Raw genomic sequence first — 24,454 nt, 5'->3', positions numbered from 1 at the left:
TGTTTAAAATGTTTATTTTTAAATAAAGCTATTATTATTATTATTATATCCCTTTGAACCTAAACCTTTCGTAACCTGATAAAATTTAGTTACATTTTGGCAATATGTGAGTGATAAAATAATTTAGACTAAAAAATTCTTTATCTTTTGGTTGAGCACATTGCGGTAGGATCTAAATTCGCACAGTTATTACAGTTTACACAAAGGCAAGTTATAAAAAGGGTAAAGTAATTTAACTGGACAAATATTATGAGGATGGTTTCGACTCGTATCACTCGTCACAGGAGGCACAGATATACATTTCACTAGCCATCGAATCGAGATAACGTGGCACTTTCGAACATCGGCTGCGGCCATTGTCAGAAATTTTCGTCTGCGTTACGTATGTACAACGAAACGTCTCTCGTAGAGTGCGAGAACAACGTACGCAGCAACAATGATAAAGGGCAACTCAATAGTAGTTCGTTCCAGAAATTTCGGTGAAGGCGCGCGACTCTCGCTCGCGGCGCCCTCGTCACACGATGATCTCGCGGATGACGCGGCGCGCGCGCGAGTTGGGCGTGGAGTAGCCGGACTCCAGCGACTCGTCGTAGCCCAGCGACAGCTGCGGCGGCTTGTCGTCGGGCAGGCCGCTCACCTCGTGGTACGGCGACTCCAGCGGCTCGGCGCGCTTCTTGGGCTTGTGCACGGACGCGTAGGGGTCGGAGCAGTACTCCTGGCGCGACGGGTTCTGCGAGCGCGCCGCGAACTCGGCGCCGTGCAGCGGGTAGGCGGCGTAGTCGTCCGCGTAGCCCAGCGCCGCCTCGTAGCTGCGGACACAAGGCTCTTAGGATATTTTACTTTAATGCACAAAAATATGTCACAAAAACTCTAAATGGCAGGTCCATTTTTAGTAGGCCGTTTTTATGCAAGACAATGCCCGCCCACATACGGCTTAGATAGTTTTTGCCTATTTTCAAGAAGCACGCAACCCCGACTTTATCCCCATTGAGAAGCATGGGAAAAAATTATCTGTTGGATGCTATCATCCGTTAAATAGCGTTATCCACAACCCGTTAAACAGGTTCTAGTTGTCGCAGACATTAAAAAAGAAATTAGTTATAAGCAAACGTTTTTAAGTGGTTGCACTTATCATCAACGTCACTAATTTGATCATATACGACAGCTGTGCACTCAACTTTGTCTCAATTCATAATCTTACCCGTAGTTGCTCTGTCGATCGATCATCTGGTGCGGAGAGATCCCCGGCGGGTTGTTCGCAGCCGCCATTTTCATTTGCCACAGTGAATCCTGAGAGTTGACGCTGCCACCGTTGTTACTGTTCGCGTAACTGTTTTCTATGTACCCCATATTCACCCCTAAAAAAATTGTTTAAAAATCTATTTGCTTGTCTAAACAAAGATAGTTTTTTTAATGTACATTTAATATTAATCATATGCACATTATACATATGTGACTTTTAATTATTACCGTTTGAGATGTCATTACTCGATAGTCCTTCGTGCGTGCATGAGAAGAAATTTTAAGTAGTTAATGGCGTAAAATTTTTATCATGCACATGTTGAAATGATTTATCTTATATATAAAATTCTTGTGTCACAATCTTAGTTACCATACTCCTCCAAAACGGGTGGACCGATTTTGTGTGTAATTTTGTGTGCATACCGGGTAGATCTGAGAATCGGTCAACATCTATTTTTCATACCCCTAAGTTATAAGGGCGCGGGGGTGGGGGAATTAAGGGGGTTTAATAACATATATCGCAAAACAACGTTTGTGGAGTCACTAGCTGACTAGTATATAAAATGAACAATACATAATATGTGTATATATATTTGGTCCAAGTATTTATGCCCCTGTATAAATATAGTACGTGTTTATTTGTATGGTGGTGGTATAACTGTGTATGTGTATAATGGTGGTGGTTGTATAATTTCTGACTTATTACGTTATGTTTGTTTATTTATTTATTCTTTATTTAGATTTAATAGTTTTTATTTGTAGGCAACTGACATCAGTGACGCACTCGTTCTATGGTTTGTTTGAAAACTGGTGTTAGTTACCATTTTTACTATGGTAATCTGACTAATGTCGAACCGAACCAATTTGGCGCATTCCTAAGGCACACGATACTTCAATAAGTGTAAGAGTATTAAGTGTATGTTGCTTTCTATGGTCGATTTAAACTATTTGTTGTTGTCTCTTCTGTGTGATCAAATAAATGTTTTTTTTTAATCTTTCTTTCTTTCTTTCTTTATGTATAGTACATTGAATTAGCAAATTCAAATATTAATATTGATAAAAACTATCTTTATTTAAGAAACACAAAACCTCAATTGTATTTTGAATATTTTATTTTATAACAAACTTAATGACTTAGTTAATAAGGTAAAAGAATAGCTTTATATACAGCGATTTTTATAAGCAACTAACATAACTTCTCTCAATCACTAGATGGAATCAAGTTACTAAGTGAGGAGTATGAAGATTGTAGTGGAAGTTGTTCTACTATTATCAACATTATTGTAATAATGTGTGTTTTCAACTTTGTTATTTACATACCAAGTTTCATTGGTGTTGGTTGAGTTGTTTTATGTGAAAAGCGAAAAAGATCCGTATCCATATATACATAAATTTTAAGCCTCACAAAACCTTTCACATTTATAAAAATATTTGTACTTACAATCAGTATTAGACATGTTCTGTCCTTGATGTGATTGCGTGTGGGGAGCGATGTGGTAGCCGTAGCCCGCTTGTGTAGCGTACACCGTGTTCTTTGAATCGTCCATAGTAAGAGGAATATCCATAGAATTTTCCAGAGCCTTATTTTCCATTCCAGTACTCGCGTAGTACGGAGGCGGCGCTTGATTTTGAGGCGATCCCATCGGAGATCGCATGGAATCCATTTCGTAGTCCTTCGAAGTTTCTTTCTTATTCTCGTTGCGTTTGCAGTGACAGAATATGAACAGAAGACTTAGGAAAACGAGGAATATCAGACATGATATTACTATGGCGACCAGAGTAGACGTAGTAAGCGTTATTGCTTCTTTTGTATATGCTGTGCCAACTGTGAGGAAAAAAGAAAAATAAAATATTAGACTTACTCGTACTGAGGAGAACAGAGTTATTGAGGTAGGACAAAGCAGGAAATATCTTGCTCGACATTTGGAACGAAGGGTTCCATACCATTGACTAGGTAAAATATTTAGAAAAAATTTTTTGTCTAAATATTTTTTTATTTTAATTTTATTATTTATTATTAAATTAAAAATAGAATTCAGTATTTTGTGAATATTTCAAGTGCCTACCTGTTGCCTTTATTGATTTCAAGCAAAAGGAGCATAAATATCGCGTTTGTTGTATGGGAGCCCCCCCTTAAATATTTATTTTATTTTGTTTTTAGTACGTGTTGTTATAGCGGCAACAGAAATACATAAGTGTTCAAAATTTCAACTGTCTAGCTATCGCGGTATTTGTAATAGGGTCTCGTTTTTAACTTTTGGGTACGGAACTCTAAAAACGAAGTATGATGATGTTGTAAGTATTTTTAAAACTGGTTTTCTACTAACACAATAAAATTTAAATTGAATAAAATGGTTGGTATGTGAATAAAACGAACCGTTTTTAATTGACTTAAAAAAAGAAAGAGGTTTTCAATTCGACTGTATTTGTTTATATACCGATTTTGATAATTCGTTTTTATTTAAAAGCTGATACTTGCCTCGTTTAAAGAGCGAGATCTAATGGGTACATTTTCTGTTAACCTTAATAATGTTATTACTATACTTATCAATGTATATTGAAGTCTGTTTTTTTTTGTTCGATAGCTGTTTGATATTGAATACAACAAACATTCAACTTGTAACATCCCACTGTTGGGTACAGGTCTCTTTCACTCTCCCCTGTAGGTTGGCAGACATGTTTCCAACTATGAGTAACAATCGCTATCAGGTATTATAACAACCGGGAGCGACGACTTAACGTGCTCTCCGAAGCACAGTGGGGAGACCCGCAAGGACGGATATTCAGACCGGAAAGAAATATGTGTACAAATCGACACCAACAATTTATACTACACCAATTCGATTTTTCGATAAGTTTGTTTTTTAATGCGAACTTGATAAAATGTGTTTTTATATGTAATAAAAAAAAAATTGTGAAATTGCAATGAATAAATTAACTATTAAAGATACCAAATTTCAAATAATTTTCTTAATTAATATAAAAGGTATCACGTTTCTCCCTTTTATAAGTCTCTATTATAAAGTTCACTTTTAAGAGTTAGCTTAGTATAAATTGCTGGTGTCGATTAATGTAAATATCCCTCCCGAGCGGGAATCGAACCCGCGAACCGTCGGTGTAGGTGAGTACTCGCCCCGCTGCCGAACGGTCGTCATACTCACTGTCGGCCTCGGCGTAGGGCCCGCACACGGCCAGCTCGCGCGCCAGGCACAGCTTGGCGCGCAGGCGCGGCGCGGCGCGCTCCCCGCCGCGCGCCTCCAGCGCCGACTACTAGGTCGTCATACTCACTGTCGGCCTCGGCGTAGGGCCCGCACACGGCCAGCTCGCGCGCCAGGCACAGCTTGGCGCGCAGGCGCGGCGCGGCGCGCTCCCCGCCGCGCGCCTCCAGCGCCGACTACTAGGTCGTCATACTCACTGTCGGCCTCGGCGTAGGGCCCGCACACGGCCAGCTCGCGCGCCAGGCACAGCTTGGCGCGCAGGCGCGGCGCGGCGCGCTCCCCGCCGCGCGCCTCCAGCGCCGACTACTAGGTCGTCATACTCACTGTCGGCCTCGGCGTAGGGCCCGCACACGGCCAGCTCGCGCGCCAGGCACAGCTTGGCGCGCAGGCGCGGCGCGGCGCGCTCCCCGCCGCGCGCCTCCAGCGCCGACTACTAGGTCGTCATACTCACTGTCGGCCTCGGCGTAGGGCCCGCACACGGCCAGCTCGCGCGCCAGGCACAGCTTGGCGCGCAGGCGCGGCGCGGCGCGCTCCCCGCCGCGCGCCTCCAGCGCCGACTACTAGGTCGTCATACTCACTGTCGGCCTCGGCGTAGGGCCCGCACACGGCCAGCTCGCGCGCCAGGCACAGCTTGGCGCGCAGGCGCGGCGCGGCGCGCTCCCCGCCGCGCGCCTCCAGCGCCGACTACTAGGTCGTCATACTCACTGTCGGCCTCGGCGTAGGGCCCGCACACGGCCAGCTCGCGCGCCAGGCACAGCTTGGCGCGCAGGCGCGGCGCGGCGCGCTCCCCGCCGCGCGCCTCCAGCGCCGACTACTAGGTCGTCATACTCACTGTCGGCCTCGGCGTAGGGCCCGCACACGGCCAGCTCGCGCGCCAGGCACAGCTTGGCGCGCAGGCGCGGCGCGGCGCGCTCCCCGCCGCGCGCCTCCAGCGCCGACTACTAGGTCGTCATACTCACTGTCGGCCTCGGCGTAGGGCCCGCACACGGCCAGCTCGCGCGCCAGGCACAGCTTGGCGCGCAGGCGCGGCGCGGCGCGCTCCCCGCCGCGCGCCTCCAGCGCCGCGCGCTGCCGCCACGGGCCCGGCGCCGGCTCCAGCGCCGCCGTCTCCACCACCTGCGCAGTCGCATGCTTACAGTTCATTGGCTACGACTGTACGATATATTTCATCAATTCATCACATATCGTCTTCGACACTACGCTGTGTCCTATATACCCAAAGGTTGTCTGGAAGAGATCGCTACTCTAGCGATAAGACCGCCTTTGTACACTGTTTTATTTTTATTTTTTTTATTTGTAATATGTTATTGTGTTGATTGTTGTTGTGTACAATAAAGAGTATCTATCTATCTATCTATCGTCGTCCACTACTGGACATAGGCTTCCACAGGTTGCGCCAAAAATAGCGTGAACTCCAATGTGTTGCTCGTAGTCAATTGGCTACGACTGTACGATATATCTCATCAATTCATCTCATCACTACGGCCTATCGTCGTCCACTGCTGGACATAGGCCTCCAAAAGTTGCGCCAAAAATAGCGTGAACTCATGTGTTGCTCGTAGTCACCACGCTGGGCAGGCGTGTTGGTGACGTCATATATTTATAGATTACAATAGCTACTTTACAGAACAGGGAAAATGAAAGAACTTACTCGTGCACCAATTACATCGCTATATATGTAGCTTTCCTTAAGAAATAGACTATCCGACACAAATATAATTTTTCAATTAGGACAACTAGTTCCTAAGATAATATTAGTATAGATAAGTAGGTTATTAAATTTAAAACATTATCGGTAGTAACAATAATTGAACAACGATTTATTGGCGCCACGGTTCGCTTAAACCGAATATAAAAATCATAATATCAAAAATTTCGATCTAGCAGGTACATCGTTCCATAACTTAATTGGCTAGAGCACCGACACGGTCAGTCGGAGACACGGGTTCGAACCCCGCTGGGGCGGTCAATTTTTGATATGATATTCAAAAATGTTTAGAATTATTAATGTGTGGGTAACACAAAAATAAAATCGTAGATATTAATAATTGAACGAGTCATACCTGCCATCCATCCGAGCCTCCTAACTCTTCAATAACGGCCACCAGTGGAAGACAGGTTGCCGCGACGCTGAAACTAATGACCCTCGAACTAGGATCATAATTCACTGTTTCTGGAGGCATTATCTTGTCCACTTTCGTCGCTACCATGATCTCATTTGAATAATTGCTCTGTCCTTTCGTGTTAACAGCTTTAACCTGAAAATCGTTAATGTATTTAATTGAGTGCCAAATATTATGAAGCAGTACTTCCAACTTTGTAATAAAAGCAGAAGTATTTTATCTTTAACTCATAGGTCGCTTCCTGGTAACATAAACAATAAAATGAAGGCTAATATTTCCTTGACTGATAAAAGTTTTTATTTTTTATTTCAGTCGTGTGGTCAAAGATACACTCGTTTTTTGAAGTAAAACTTCTTTACGCGCGCTTGACTTGGGGTATAAGCTGGTATATGCGTGACGCGAGGGTTATGAAAAGTGCGGTCGGGTGAGGCGAACGGAAATTGAGAGAAATAAACAGGGTTACTTGTAAAACACCAGCAACCTCGCAGGACAAGATAGCTTATATTATGTACAACAACATTTGTTCTACGACTTTTGACATAACTCAATACATTAATTTAAAATGATTTTTTAAGTTTTTATTGTACTGTCCTGACATTTGTAAGTCTATGTTTCATTGATTCATTCATTGTCGAAAGGACGACGCGACGCTCGCGCGCACTTGCACTGCTAATAATAATAATAAATAACACTTACTCTGCTCGATAATTCTAGTTAATAAAATAAATCTAGTTAATAATATAAATTGCTTGGTGGGTTTGTAGGCAGTATCACAGTATGTATGTCGCAGTGACTAGGTAAATGTGTATGTACAAAGAGCAACACGGATGTGTATGTAGATTAGCTATCTGAATATTGAAAATCCAAAATATGTGAAAATTATTAACGTAGCTAATTATTATTCTTTAACGTTTACTAAGTTTAATTAAAACAATTTAATATTCAATATTGGTAGCTAGGTATAATTCACTTTTCATTGTGTAATGCAGGCGTATTTAAAAAGTGGAATTAGCATGTTTACAATAATTAAAATATAAAAAATAATTGACAATAAAATAATATTTACAAAATAAATTCCTATTACCTCTACATCGCGTAGATAGCGTTCAAAATAGTCACCATCACAACCAACACACAGACCACACCTAAAAATCAGCTGTTCACTAACACGTACTAACACTTCCGAATTAGTTTTAATTTGATTGAACGCACAAATTATTTTGTCAATGAGCATGTCACCGCTCGTAATTTCGCGATCACACCATTGTTTTAATGTGTCCCCATAAATAAAAGTCCATTGGTGTAATATCCAATCCATCGACCGGTAACATTGTCTCACGGCTCGGTGTAGGTAAGTTCAGATAGCTAGCTGCATATTGCCGACAGGCTTCCGATACATTGTCATCACACCTAGCCAGCATCCTCACCATTTCCGTGTATTCGACATTAGAATAGCGGTACGTCATGGTTATAAAATAACTTTAGTACAGATACAATACATCGATCGATACGAGTAAAAGAAATACGAGTGGCAGACAAAATCATATGACGCGGGCGCATCAAAGTCGCCGCGCCGACTGCTTCGGCTAGCGAAATAGTTCAAGTTCAAGGGCGCTAGCGGCCCTTCCTTCCCCCCTCGCATTCACACCCGCAAGTAGTAACTGTTTACCTAATATTTGGGATGCGCGTAGAGTTTATAACATTCAAACGGAAAATTAAATTAATATTTTTTTTTGTATGAAAATAAAATCTAATAAATTATCAAAAGTCGTAGAACAAATGTTGTTACTTATGATGTTAGCTATCTTGTCCTGCAAGGATGCTGGTGTTTTACAAATAACCCTGTATAAATTAGTGAAGATAGAAATAGAGGAGCTGAAGAATTTTGTTTTTTAATTTAAGAATTTTGGTACTTAGTTATACGAATTATACTTTAAATAAATTGGTGATAGTGAAACCAACATCATTTATATAAAAGTAAACTTACCTTGAAATAATAAGAATTGTATTGCTCGAGATGAGTCACGTTGCAAGGGTTGGACCGTCCGCAGTCGTACTCCTTCCAATCGTATGCGTTACTTTGCGTCGCGACACAGTGGTCACCATTGGCTGGGTTTCTAACTTGTCGGTACCACACGAAATACTTCGTGCTCAACCCTCCATTAAAACCTTCCTCCCATTTTAATGTAACATACGTTGCATCGATTTTCTGACTCGCCAAATTTTTAGGCGGCTCCGGGGCTCCTTTGGGTTGCAGCTGGATTTGCGGACGAATACTTCCAAGTGAATTCTTCACTTTGCAATAATATTCGCCATAATCCCGAGCCTTCACTTTTCTGATTAACAGTACACTTAAGTATGTGTCGTTTTCATCGGTTGTCGTGATGACTTCGTAATGTCCATCAGACGACAGAGGTGCGGGATTAGTGGCGTAAAACCACTGGAACTCGGGTTTTGGATACGCTTGTATTCGACATGACACTTCTGCGTTTTCCATCAAATCGTATGCTACCTTTTTCTGATGTTTAACGGCTATCGGTTCGTCTGTAATTAACGATAAAATAGAAATTTAAAAATTAAATGATATTGTTGATAGCTACATATCACAATAACTTCTTTTTTAAATTTAAAAACGCAAATTTACGATATTTATTTACAAATAATTAAATTATGTAGCTAAGTGATAAATTTTGATAATAAACTATTTTTCATTTAACTTGTATATTTCTTATACTTACGTTCGATTCGTAGGTGCATCGACGACTCGACTTTCTTGACTTCATTTTCAAAGGAACAAGAGTATATGCCCTTGTCCATGGGCAATAAATCGTCACCGTTGGGTCGCGCCCTTCCATGAAACCAGAGCACACTCTGCACATTAAATACTGCGTTTCCACTTCTATTGATCTCAGTTTTAACTTCGAACAAATTAGCATCAGGTCGTATTTCGGAATTGTCTTTATACCACTTCACGTTAGGGAAAGGCTTTCCGATAGCGACACAGGTCAGAGAAAAATTTCTCTCGCCAGATTTTTTAATCATATGCGGCTGCAATTTAGTCTGAAAGCGAGGTGGCTGGTAAACCTCAAGATTGGCAGTAGCAATCTCGCTGTGACCGAGTTCGTTTGTCGCCTGGCAGTGGTACACTCCCTCGCTACCGAGGTGAGCGCTTGGAATCGTGTACTTGTTACCGGTAGCGAGAACATTGGGTGTTACTTTACCAGCCTCTATTTCTCGGAACCACCGGTACTGTGGTGCTGGCCAGCCGGGAGGCTTCGCACTGCACGTTAAAGTAACGCTCGTACCTTCTTGTGCTACGGGGTGTTCAGGGCTTATAAAAGATTGGCCGGGCTTATGTCGAACTAACACTGCCACTGAAGCACTACCCGATCTTTCTAGTTTGTTTCCCGTACTCGTTATTATCACGTTGACAGCGCGACAGACGTATGTACCCGCCATGCTTGCGTCTACTCTTGTAAGTACTAAGGTATTTCCCTTTTGAAGGAAATCAGTCCGATCTTCTAAAGTCCATTCTATTGAAATAGGATCAGGGTTCGATGACACTTCGCATCGGATTTCAACGTTTCCACCTTCTTCTGCTTCGAAGGTTTTATAATTTAAGGTGACGCTCGGCGGGTAGAGAACGTCGAGGTATATTTCGTTCTCGCCGGGATGGCCGAGGCCATTGTCGGCGATGCAGATATATTTACCCGCATCCTGCACTGTCACTCCTTTAATTGAATGGTTAAACGAGTTTGAAACGTATTTTCCGTCTCTTGTCCACCTTACGCCGCTCACTTTAGGTTTCGCGTCGACTTTGCACACCATATTCGCAGTTCCGTCTATTTCGACACGTAAAGGATTTTCCGGACCTACTTCAACGCGTGGGAAATCTGAAAAATAATAAGAGCAAAAACCAGTTATTTCCAAATGTTATACACGCAGACACAAAATAAATTCTTGTTTGTTCATACGAAGCAAACCTTTTTATTATAAGGTCGTGTGGATGATGAACTCAATCCATCCTTAGAATCGAAAATCGTGCTTAATTGACACAAAAACATAATAGGTGAGGAGACGTACGAGATGAAAACACATTACACTTTTTCATTAAATACTAAAATATACTGACATGGTTATTATTTTGAACAATTAAACCATGTACCTACTATATGTAATTTCCATTTAATTCAAACATTTCTATTATTTATTTAGTTTAACGCTAATACAGAAGTATTAAACGAATACACGTATATCAGAGCGCCTTTCAAAGTAGGTGAGTGCATAAAAACGTTTTTGAAAAGACATCCGCTAAAGAGGATAAAGAGCAGATCCAAGTTTGTATTCTACTCGTCATTTGTAATAGCCAACATCACAGAAATGAGACCAATAAGAAATCGCAGAGTGCATACCCCTTATAATTAATATTATAAAGACTTAAAACCTCTTCTCTTTAGTAGCAATAAAAGGTAATAATTTGTTAAGCTTTTCTCTCTTTTCAAGTAGACATGCGCGAATGAATAATTATCTTTTATTATAAGAGTTTTACAATAAGTTAGAATATTTTATTATCAAAAAATTTTTTATTCTGGCAAAATGTCTACAGAAAACTACTTAATAAAACTGCAAAATCGCCGTAAGAACTTTTAAATATCGTTTAACTACTTGTGTATTGTATAATTATGTATTTATTATATATTATTTTTTTTTTATTCTCAATATGTTTAGATTGTACACGCTAATTTTGCGACTGTTTTATAAGTTTCCTGTAGCAGGACTACTGGAAGAGATTCCATCATGGGATAAGTAGTGCCTTTGTACCAGCATTGTTTATAAGAGCTATTTTCTTTTGCTATCCTAGTGTACATAAATTGTAAAATACATAAATAAATAAATACAACTAGGTACAGAGAATAATCTATTCAAAATTTAACGAGCCCTTTGTAATAATAATAAAATATATTTGCGCATTAAAACAGGCTTAAGGCATTCTTGGAAACCGGTTTGAGCTGGACGTAAAGAATGAGAGCTGGTCGTTGGTTATACCTCTCGAATCAAGGCGCGTTCAGGACTAGCTAACCATAAGGATTTAATTACTAGTACATTACAATAATTAAGTTTTAACCATCGTCATTAAAGTCAAACCTCAAGTGTTTAATCTATATAAATAAAAATAAATCTTTTCTTTAGATTTTTCATACTTTGAATACCTAAGGTTATTACGGAACGAAAAGCTTAGAAAACTATATTGAAAATTTAAAAATTTCGTTTTAAAATTCACATGACAGAAAAACTTCAGTCCGTCGAGTCAACTAAAACGAAATTAAAAAAAAAACTAAAGTACCAAGTTTAGATTAAAATATATTACATGTATGTAGATCTCCTAATATATAATTACTTGATACATACATGCAAATGTACTGAAAAACATACAAATGAATAACACTGTCTTAAAAGACGGAACGACGATTGTGTGCCTTGTGTAAAAATACTTAAAGGAAAGAAAGAAGAAAAGTCAAAAGTCGGCTACATTCAACTGAGGAATGTAAACACGTACACTGACAGAGCTTCAAAAGAAAGCGGGCGCAATGGTTTCCTCAAGACGCAGTTTAAAGCTATGTTTACAGTACGTGTCAGATTTAGAACAGGCAGCGGAATCTAGCTGGTCCATGTTTTTCATTTAGGTCATCTTATTACAAATATTACCAACATCTGGCAGTTATTACAGGTTGGGTCAATAGGAAGCGCGGAATTGCGTAAGGTAAATATTTATAACACGTTTTACGGTTTATACTACTTATAATTTTTAAACTTTCTATTTATTTCCTGATCATTTCACTTGTGGCTACGCTCGAAGAGAAAACAGTTTGCAGCAGAGCTCCATACAAGTTTTTCCGGTCTTAAATTGTAATTTGTAACTGAATTATTAAATACCTACAAAACAAAATAATATATTTCATTAAATGACTTGCGAAGGTATAGTTTAAGGCAAGTTGTTTCAAATTATTTTTTTTATAAAAGATCGGGTTTCGCCTTCCAAGGTTCACTCCTTTCCATTTTTAGTCATGAGGAGGATTTAACTTCGGCAGGTGAAACAGTAACTTGAAACGTACTGACAGACCGATACCGTTGTTAAATTTTTCTATCAAAATGAGCAAACCACACATCGCAGTTTATACAAAGGTTGAATAATGTTGATAGGTATAGACTGTACTATTTTTTTATTTATTTAATCACGTACAGAACAGGTTGCAGCCATTAAAATATACAGAAATAGTTCATACATAAACATAATGTCTAGGTTAAAACCCTTAATGTGTACGACACAGCAAAATAAGACACTAAGCAGAAGTGGATGGAGTGGAATATACACATATAAATTGAAACTTAAAAACTAAAATTGTTTAGCCAGTAACACGTATTATAAGTTTGGTTTTAAAAGAAGCGAGAGAACAGTGAAAGATGTCTATATCAATAGAAGTACCGAAAAGCTGGTTGTACTGGCGACACATACAAGATAAAGAATTATAATAAGAGGTGTTATTTCGATAAACGTCAAGAGAGAACACCTTAGGCCTTCTAATAATATAATTAGGTATATTTATTTATTGTATTTAATTTTTATACTCGTATACTAGCTGACACGACAAACGTTTTTTCCCCTGTTGTGAATTGTTAAGTTTAAATGATTGTTACATTTTGTCAAATTTTACAAATCTAGCGCAATTTTTCTAGTTTTCCATTCCATAAAACCTTTTACACAGTATTAGATAATTTAAAAAAAAAAAGTCGAAATGGAGATTCCGAATTTTGCACAACATAATTAGCAATTCTTTTTTATTGATTGTAGATCGATTATACATTAATTGCGAAAACTGAAAAATAAATTACGTTGTAGTCGTATGTGACTCTTATTTCACAAATATATAGAAAGTATAAAACCTTGGAATCCCTGAAGTCCCTTAGATTTTTTAAGAAATCTTTTAATGGAATATTTGTTTTACCTCCAGAATATAGAGCATCACAAAGTAATAAGGAATTTTCGTAACGTCTCGTAGAATTCAAGTTAATAACATATTTAATTTTTAAGTTAATGAGTTTTTAATTAGCCTGTTATAATGACTTAGTTTCAGACTGTCGTATTTAGAAAGACTTGCGTATTATTATGCACGTTATTATTTATTCGTTTCATATAAGTTTTCTGTATTAGAAAGTGAGTTTGTTTGAACGCCCTTATATCGAAATTAAATGCGCATTTTGTATGTGTATATTAAATTTGAACTAGTTTAGTAAAAAAAATAAATAAATGATGTAGTTGAAGACATAAAAACAGATCCTGAGTTAATTACGAAATTTTTACGCAGCGACGTTAGTAAAAACACTAATTGTAAGTTCATTGAACCATGCTAGTACGCTGTGGTTGACATCTTATTCGAGAAAGCTTTAACAACTATTATATTAGTAATCTTAAAAATATATTTAATTTAATGTTTTTTATTGATACTTTAATATTACTTTACAAATATTTATATATTTAAAACTATGTTTTGTTTAGATAAATCAAGTTCTACTAAACAAAATATTAAAAATGAACTGTACGTATTGTCAAGTAACTATCAAAGTTAGTACCGGCTAAGTTTATTAGGTTAGTAATACTAATTTGGTTTTCCTAATTTTTCACAAGACATTTTCTACTGAGCCCTAACCTCAATAAATAGATTTTTTATGATGATAGACTAATATACTCACAGTTGACACTCAGTTCCACAGGAGCCTCTAAATGCAGTGACTCTCGCATGGCTCTGTTCCACACATCACAATGGAAGTTGGCGCCGTCATCTTCACGGCTCGGTTCAAGCGTGAGGACAGCCACGGTGGGCTCATCTCGTGTCTTACCGACTATCATTTCGACGTCCAACGCGTGAGTCGAGTCATCACGATACCACCTGTATGGGTAAGACCCGCATAAACATCACAGATGCGCAAGTTCGTGATAGTGATTTTTTTTATTTCACTTTTCTTAACTGCTACATACTTAAACGCCCTAGTAAAACGAACACACAAACACCAAATCTTTTTATCGAAATTAGATTTACTTGTATCAATTAATATAAAGGATATTTTTATCGCTGAATTCTCATGAGATCAAGATTCAATTATTACCAATTTTATTTCTTTTAGATAATAAATAATGATAATTATAAATCTTTACTCCTGTATCGAGAATCCGAAAACATACATAATACACAAGCACAAACTTTTTCCTGTTCACCATCAGCTAGGGATAAAGTTATTTGTGAATAGTTTTTTCTTTGTCAAAGATTTCATTACGCATATAATTAACAAATCAAGAGTTTGGTTAGTAAAAAAATTGGTAACTTTATATTTAAATGTATCTTGTATGAGTTCTCTCAGCTTATTTATTACGTTCTTATTATAACAGTTATGTGTTAAAATTCTGAATTGTTTCTTTATGTAATGTAAGTAAATGTGCGAATAATTACGGCAAACCTCATTTTCGGCCATTTTCGGTGAGAATTAAGAACAGTTATTTAATTGTTTATTTTTTTTTTGTGTCACAGATTTAAAACGTGTCAAAACAAATTCACAGAAATAAAAAACGAATGAAATAAAAGTATTTAAATGAGACTCACTTTATAACTGGACTAGGGGAGCCCCCGCTACTCGAACACGTGAGGTTGAGCTGCCTGCCCTCTTGCGCTAGGGCCAGCGGTCCCGTGTTCAGTACCGGGGGCTTGGGCTGGCTGAGTACGACGAGGTTGTACCCCTGCGAGTGCATGGTTCGCCCCGACCCTCCCGCTTTCACCCAGCACTCGAACTGCCCGTTATCCCGTTCGTACGTTATGTTCGAAATCATCAAATCGAATTTACCTTCGGTTGGTGCGAATATAATCCTGTGAAAGAAGAACATTTTATTTAATTAGAATTAAATGAAGTTAGATCTGATGTAATAATTAAACTAATAATTAATAAAATAATTTCTTGATAAGGTTTGGGTTTTTTACATTTTAAACGTATTTTTTTATGAAGTATGAAATAAAACCTGTACTTGTCATAGTCATAATAGGTTGAATAGAGCGCAAAGGAAGTAGTCTTCAAAAATTACATCCACTTTGACTAATTTATACATAATTAAACTAGATAGTAGATATTCTTAAAAATACTTAAAAGACAAAATATTTGTTGAAGACAGATATACATCGAGAACACACAAGTGACGTTAAATCATAAAATACGACCAAACTTCACTTTCTAAGTTATGTGTATTGATGCAATAATGAATAATTGAGTAGCAAACGAAAAAAAAAACGTCTTCAATTACATCGACAAGTAATACAAAAATAGGCGAAAAAAGTTAGCAAACGTCAATACGATGAAGTCGTCATTACGATTTTCGAAGGTTCCCCTCGATTTCTCTGGGATGCCATCATCAGATCCCGGTGTCCTTATTATGGTACCAACCTTAGGATATCTCCTTTCCAACAAAAAAATAACCAGCAAAATCGGTTCATAAATGACGAAGTTGTCCTGCGAACACCCATAAAAAAATATACGATCGAATTGTGATACCTCCTTTTTTGAAGTCGGTTAAAAAAGAATTGTGTTATCACTCATCTTTCATTGTTAACGTTTATTGAATTCTAAGAAGTTACCCTTATAAATGAAAATTAAAAAAGAAACTAAACATTTTATGCAGTTTATTTTATGTGTGTAATATGGCTCGATAACTTGCAAAGCAAGTGTTTTTAATAAATATGGGTACAAAGATGTATCTATTAAATTGCGCTGTCCCAGTTTTCGCACATGTTTGAAACAATGGAGACCGTTAAAAGAAAACCTGACTAACAAAACTTAGCGCTTTAAAACTTAATATTTCACAAACGGATCCCTTAACCAAAAAATCCTTGCGGTACACCTGTAATTTTTATCGACCTATCCGATTTAAAAAAAAATAATAATTTATCGTCGTTTACGTACATAATTATAATATTCGAGAAAGGATAATTTTTACTACATTTTTTTTAAACTAAAACTAATCAGCTTTATTATTTACATTAGTACCTACTATGAAAAAACTAAATAGTACACCTTCACTAGAAGTTAGTTACAAAGAACGGCACAATTCAGTACGCTTTTTTCCGCCAAATGCGAGACGTAATTTATAAACAATAGCGAAAGCGACACTGACATAACTACGACAACTCTACCGTAAAATGCGTACAGACATTAAGTAAATCTATCAATATTTTTTCACTTGAAAAACAACTTCAATCTATACAAATAAATAAAATTGAAGTACCTGTTTTTAATATTAAAATGACCGCTTTTTACTAAATGTATATACACTAAATGGATACGTACACGGTACATACCTATACCAAAATAATATTTTTTTTATAATTTTTGCCTGTATGTTTGTTCCGGCTAATCTCTGAAACGGCTGGACTGATTTTGATGGGACTTTCATTGGCAGATAGCTGATATAGTAAGGAGTAACTTCGGCTACTTTTATTTTAGGAATTTATTTAATTTATAACTCTACGAACTAAACAATAACTGTTTTGTTAAATTCCACACGGACGAATACAAATACAAATACTCTTTATTGTACACTATCACAGAAAAAAATTTATACCGAAAAAGAAAATATAGACATGTACAAAAGGCGGTCTTATAAAGAGCTAAAAGAGCGATCTCTTCCAGACAACCTCTACATAATATATACAAATAATACGTAAATATACATACATATACACATTACACGAAGTCGCGGGCACAGCTAGTCTATGTATATATAAATGAAAATGAATCACCAAAATGTACGGAAACACTGTACTTTGGTACAATCTGTTGTATAATTCTTTTTTCTGTTTGTCAGCTTGTGTGTGTACTAAAGAAAGTTTTATAAAATCGATAATTTCGAAAAAAAAAAGGGCGTTACAAAGTATACATACTGGGGCAGTTGGTTTAAGACAAATAATGGTTTCCACTTTGTATAGACTTAAAATATCTATTTGAAAAGAAAACAATGCTCGAATGATTTAGGTGTTATTATTTTGTTATAGCCATCATATTTCTATCATTATGTTCAACTAAAAGCTCCTCGAACTGTCGTAATCGATTTTTTATTCGTAAACATAGGTATGAATTTTTGATTAATCTGTGAAAGATGTATATAATTACTATTATTACATTTTTATAATATTATTTTTCTTATGAAGAATTACCTCAACCAATGTTTTCGTTTGTACATTTTATCTTGGTTAAATATATTTTATATGACGCCGCGTTGGTGCAACGGTTACAGCCATGGATTGTATCTGTTGCCCTGACGGTTGTGGGTTCGATCCCCGCACATGACAAACATTTGTATTGGTCATACAGGTGTTTGCCGTGGTCTGGGTGTTTGTGCAGTCCTTGTGGGGTCTCCCCACCGTGCCTCGGAGAGCACGTTAAGCCATCGGTCCCGGTTGTTATCATGTACACCTGATAGCGATCGTTACTCATAGTAGGGAATATATCCGCCAACCTGTAATATCCCACTACTAGGCATAGGCCTCTTTCCCCATGTAGGAGAAGAATCAGAGCTTAATCCACCACGCTGATCCAATGCGGGTTGGCGAATATATACTATGAGTAACGATGTCTATCAGGTTTGGGTACATGATAACAACCGGGACCGACAGCTTAACGTGCTCTCGGGGAGACCCACAAGGACTAACAACTAGACCGGACATAAATATTTGTATCAACACAAATATCCACTCCACTATAGAATCTAACCCGCGACCGTCGGTATTTAGTCGTAGACAATACGGCACACGACGTGAATTATTTTAGGGTTTCTGCGTTTATTCGATTCAAATACGATCAAAACAACAATGCTACAGCCACACTGAATACATTTTTCTCACTTTATGTACCTAAGCGGTTAAGTTACCATATGTAAGATAAAATAAAATGAATGCATATATTGTTTTATATTAACAATAATAGCAAAAATATTCAGTAGATTTGTAATTTAGAAGTAGATGAAGAAGGACATTTTATCTCCACTAAAAGGGTCTTTAGAAATATCGATCAGTTTTAATTCCTTTACGGAGCAGATTTATATTTGTTTAAAGTATTTGAGTATTTTGCTTTTTGAAATTTACTATCGTGCCTATTATCAGATCAAACAATCAACACCTTTTATGAGACCTAGACACAGGTTGCAGTGATTAAATAGTAATCGACCTAGATCCTAACGCAAGGAATTGAACTGAAAACAATGGCATCTTTCTCTTTATAGGAAAAGGGTCAGGTTTAATCAACCCGACCCTTCTCCTGTAAAGAGAAAGAAGAACGAACACCAATGTTTTGCGGATAATTTTTCTACCATGAGTAATGATGATAGCTATCAGGTGTCTATGGTAACAATAAAGACCGACAGCTTTACTTACTCTCAGGGGCCCAGTGATGAAACAAAAATTTGTACAATGTAAATACCTGCCCTGAGCTGGACTTGAATCCGTGACCGCCGGTATTGCAAGCGCCACTACAGGAGAACGGTTGTTTACACAGAATAGAGGTCGAGTGTAGAGTAGTAGGTACCTACGCACATTTTGGTGAAATATGTAAAAATAAAAAAGAATCCTACTAACTGGTAATTGGTTTCTAGGGGGATGTTATTGAAGGCCACGTTGGTGTGCTGTCCGTTCGAGATCCGCACCCAGCCGTAAGCCTGCGGTTCCCCGGGGACAGAGTCCAGCTCGAACCGACACTGCAGTGTCACATTGTCCCCTTCCCGTGCATCGTGCTGCTCATACTCGCTCCATGCCAGGTGACAAACTGAAAACAAATAAATATATTTAGTACAAGTTCAACTAAGGAAGAGCACAGCAGGAAATATCCTCAACGCATGATTTTAATTCATTAAATATTATTATATACTTAAATAAAAATTAAAAGGTAAATATGTTGCTAAGCGAAAAACTCGTTAACGATTGGATTGTCGGTTTTTTTTAAACTTTTCTAATACTTTATGGAAGGAAAACAAAACAAAATGATAAATTAAGAAAATTGGATAGAAATTTGAAAATTTCAGAAGTCCTAACGATCTATTATCTAAAACGATTAATATCTAAACACCCGCGTTTGACGTTCGCCAAATAGGACGTCTGTCGGGTCGATTTGTATGGAATAACTGTGAGAGTAACTATACCTTACATTTGAATTTTATATATCTATCAAGTCTATGCCTATTTGTCTTAAGTAAAAGGTGAAATTATTATTTAGGCGTTGTATATAGTTAGTTTAATACTAACCTCAGAATCGTTATCTACCAATTAACTTAAAAAAAAAAAAAAACATTTTGAAATAACACTTATATAGCGTTAACGTAAACTTATTTCAGTTCAGCCTATTGCAATCCACTGCTGGACATAGGCCTCCCCAAGTTCGCGCCAGACATCCCGGTTTTCCGCAATCCTCATCCAGCCTACACCGGCAATCTTATTTATAAATAAATTTTCATCGTACTCTTATTAATATCGACTAGCTGTGCCCCTTTATTTCACCAGCGTTTTAAGAATAATGACTTATGCCTTTCTCGGTAAATGGGCTATCCAACACAAAAAGAATTTTTAAATTCATACCAATAACAGTTCCTGAGATTAGCACGTTTAAACAAACAAACAAACTTTTCTGCTTCATAATATCAGTATTGATGTACAGATTTGCTCGTAAAAATTGCTGTCTGCAAACGTTTGCTAATTTCATATCTATCTGAGCAGTGAGCGGTAGGTACTCGCGCGTAAACACGGTTTTTCCTGCGTTGATCCCTATATCGCGGAAATTCCGGGTAGTAGTGGGTAGTAGCCTATATGTTGCTCCACAATCTTCTAGTGTGAAAATCCCATAAAAATCGGTTCAACCGTTCCGAAAATTAGCCCGAACGGACAGACAGAAAAGATTTGTAAAATCGTTTGCTTTTGAGTATCGTGTAAATAACTAAATGCACTTAATGAAACACAATTATTTTGAAATCTTAGACAGACACTTCAATTTTATTTAAATGTATAGATTTATAGCTAAAGAGTAGGTTTTCTGTGAAAAGGCTCACTCACGGCTGAACATTTGTCCGAAACCGCATACTTGTTATGACAATGAATAATAAATACTAATAAAATACCCCATTTTGCATACGAACATTTCCATTCCATGTTTAAGTTTTAATCATAATATGATTTTCTATTTCAATTACCATATTATATGTCCGTAGCATTGTATAAAATGTTCGCAATTTAACGTGTTTCACTTGAATATGTCATATTTGCTTATACAAAACAATAACTATTAACCTATTGATAAATAGCTCTTTCACGTGTTTTAATTTTATAGTTACTGCACTGCACTATTATGAATCACCTTACGTAAAGTTCCAATCAATTTATACAATACGATGAAATCAAATCAACATATATATTTATGTTACTTTTTTATTATTAAAACGTTTTCCAAATTTTAACAATAAACAAAAAACATCTGCTTGTAATTATATAAACTACCAGAGTGGTCAGAAATTATGTACCACTTTTGAAACTAATAATGTAAAATAATAATTGTAAAAATGTTGGCTTTAACTTTTTATAATTTTGATTTTAGAAGGGACAAATAGTATCACAGTTTTATGAATAAATGAATAAGGTACTCGTAATTAAAAAGTGCGGTAACCAAGCAACAACCAGACAGTTTTTAACATTTTCTCAAGAAGCTAATGCAAACTAATGTGGTCTCATTACGTCCTTGAATCAAGAACTACACACAATTCCTCTATTTTAAAACTCTTTGAGAAGAGCTGAAAAAATCACTAGCGTAAAAAACGTCAAAATGTCTTCACGTTACACGTTACAGGTTAAGCTATTTTGTCGATAGAAAAAGTTGACATTTCCGATTAATTAATTATAACTAATGTTATGCGAAGCTATTACGTGGAAAATTTATGCCCTAAAGGTATGTACAATATCTACCCGTAGTATATCCTAAGCCGTTCTCTCCTCTTGCAAGCAAACAAAGCAACCAAATAGTTACGCATTTGCGTAGTTTGTAATAGCATCTACAAACTTCGTTAAGAGCATATATAAAAAAAAACACATTTTACTTTTTACAAGTCATGCGAAACCTAATGTTTGATAACAGGTGAAAGTAGCGCTAAAAAGCTTTAAACGAAGATCACATAAACATAAGTTTATATTTCGCACGTCACAGCGTCAGTCAAAAAAGAGAAATTTCATTCATCACTTTAAATGAATTAAACTATCTTAGCATAAAACACTGTTCCATATACAACATTACTCATATTATGTACAAAAAATAATAATTTTCACTTATTAATTCATTTGAATTTATTCGTGGTTATTTAAACGTACGAAATTTGTGGTAGGCAGATATAAATTTCGTAATAATAATGGCTTAATTCTCGACATACCAACTCGTAGCTCTCGGTTTATGACTTAATTAATTTCGACGTGATGAAACGACACACCAAATGAAATCAATACTGCAAAGTCATTAATATGTACATACTCATGATTATGTATCATCGAGTTTTAGGATATACTAAATAAACCTATTATATTTAACTTTACTAATGTATCATACATCGAAATTGTGAATCATTATACCGAGAATACACATTCGCAAGTTTCTTACCAAACCACGCAATCACTGATTTATACATCAATAGTACCAGCGGAGAAGAAATTCTCATTCGTGATTAGTGTCGTCATTAACCTATTGGGCGAACAGGGCGTATCAGAAAGATCCTATGACTTTCATTGTGAATATGATTTTTATAGGACAGTCTGATATATACATAATTATATCGATAATGTTAAGATGAATCATAGGACTCGGGAACCTATTCGTCTCATGACTGGAAGAACCTTCGTAGTCAGTTATTTTAAAGTTACAATTGCAATGCAATAAGATGTAGTTTGTTAAATTTGAGACCTTTTTATTATTATTTTTTTTTCTGTAAAATTTTCTTTATTTTGATGGGTTTTTTAGTAGCTTAGGTATTACTCCGAAAAGATTATTCATAAATACATAATTTTTACTACTATATATAACACAAAGCATAAACTTTAAAAAATAATAAACGAGAAACATTTCAAAAATAAAAGAATTGATAGTTATTTAAAATGCAGATGAAACGTTAATATAGCATATTTTTACTTTTTCTTCATTTGTACGAGTATTCAGAGAGTATTTTACAGAAACTCTCTGTGTTAAAACATTATTGTGTACGTAGTCAGTTGGTCTGTTGCACATACCGGGACATAGGTCTTAGCATTATCATTCATTGGTTAAATTAATTTTTTTTTTTTTTATTACCTTCTCTCCTAGTTTCAAAATGTTTAGAGATCGGGTTTATACCGTCTACTCGTGGAACTTTTTATAACCTGAGGCTGGCCAGCGAATATCATATTAAAATTCACCTGCCTTTCGAAGGTCGCTGTCTGCATTCGTACGTAATTTACATTTTAATGTTGCATTTAAATTTTTATATATTTTTTTAATATTTGACAATACTTTTTTTATAAATAACTATTTAATACTACTTACAGCACCCCACATTATAAAATCAGTAAATATATCATTATTTTACGACGTATGTAAATAGCTAAGTAGGTACTTAATGTATCATAAATATCAAACATTAGGAGAGGTGACAACATCTTTCACAAGATTTACCACCTGCTCCATTACGTACTCGCTTTCCATGTAACCATTAAAATTTATTTTAATTAGTACCAGAGATATGGAATATTGTTATATCTCATATGCATATAAAATATATTAAAAACAATCATGATTTATCAAGAAATATGGTATGGTGCTGTGTGGCTACGGCACTAAAGAATTTAGCCACCCCCTCTCTTCCCGTGGGTGTCGTAAGAGGCGACTAAGGGATAACAAGGTTCCACAACCACCGTGGAACTTAAGAAGCCGACCGATGGCGGGATAACCATCCAACTGCTCGCTTTGAAATACAAAGGCCGAAGACGGGCAGCAGCGTCTTCGGTGCGACAAAGCCAGTACTGCGGTCACCAACCCGTCTGCCCAGCGTGGTGACTAGGGGCAAAACACATGAGTTCACGTTATTTTTGGCGTAAACTTGTGGAGGCCTATGTCCAGCAGTGGACTGTATAGGCTGTAATGTATGGTATTAAATTTTTTCCCGACTGCAGAAGGGGGTAATGTTTTTCGAGTGTATATGTATGTAAAATAGGTTTCTGTTTTTCACTACAGACAGCTTTAAGAATTTTAACGTCGTTAGATTCGTCTTGATGGCCCGAGTGACACTGGGTACATAAAAAAAATGGCGTATTTTGGACGCCATAATTAAAACAAAATATTGAGTGGAGTATAATACCCCACTAAATATGTTTAAAGGACTTGATTAGCTGATTTCAGATATATATTTATATACCTACATAAATTTATTAAATCTAATGTGACGCTCCCTAGAAATTAAAAAATCATCCATATTTTCTTATGTCTTACGCTGCACCTAACTGTGTAATTTTTGAAGCCATACAAAAAAATCACAAAAAAATTATAACTAAAAAATATATTATATTATAAAAAAAACGTGTGTGAGCGTGAAGAGCGCCAACATCAACGGAAATCTGAATCTGAACTCTTCGCATTGCTTTGCTTATAAACTTAGGTTCCGGAAAGGTGCTTATTTACTAATGATAAGCTAAAACGTTTGTAATAAAAATTAGTTATTAAAAAAACCCGCCTGCGACAAATAGCCACTAAAAAGGAAAAAGAAGGTTAACCTTTTAATGTGAAGTGTAT

The 24,454-nt window shown here is 36.8% G+C and overlaps 1 protein-coding gene across 1 annotated transcript; it reads right to left on the bottom strand.

Annotated features, from left to right (window-relative positions):
* Positions 1 to 514: 514 nt before the first annotated feature.
* LOC123656028 (hemicentin-1-like) lies at positions 515 to 20,808 on the bottom strand. Its single transcript, XM_045591749.1, has 16 exons — positions 20,778 to 20,808; positions 19,249 to 19,435; positions 15,238 to 15,498; positions 14,333 to 14,529; positions 9,322 to 10,476; positions 8,571 to 9,127; positions 6,777 to 6,803; positions 6,524 to 6,718; positions 5,319 to 5,576; positions 5,065 to 5,271; positions 4,811 to 5,017; positions 4,557 to 4,763; positions 4,404 to 4,509; positions 2,684 to 3,067; positions 1,202 to 1,358; positions 515 to 809 (listed from the first exon to the last, which is right to left on the bottom strand). Exons 1-16 carry the CDS (start codon positions 20,806 to 20,808, stop codon positions 515 to 517), a joined length of 4,431 nt encoding a protein of 1,476 aa, XP_045447705.1.
* Between the last annotated feature and the right edge of the window lie 3,646 nt (positions 20,809 to 24,454).

Source organism: Melitaea cinxia, chromosome 8, assembly GCF_905220565.1.
Source record: "Melitaea cinxia chromosome 8, ilMelCinx1.1, whole genome shotgun sequence".
NCBI lineage: Eukaryota > Metazoa > Arthropoda > Insecta > Lepidoptera > Nymphalidae > Melitaea > Melitaea cinxia.
The sequence above is the reverse complement of the archived record's forward strand: the minus strand, read 5'-3'. Positions and strand labels throughout refer to the sequence as shown.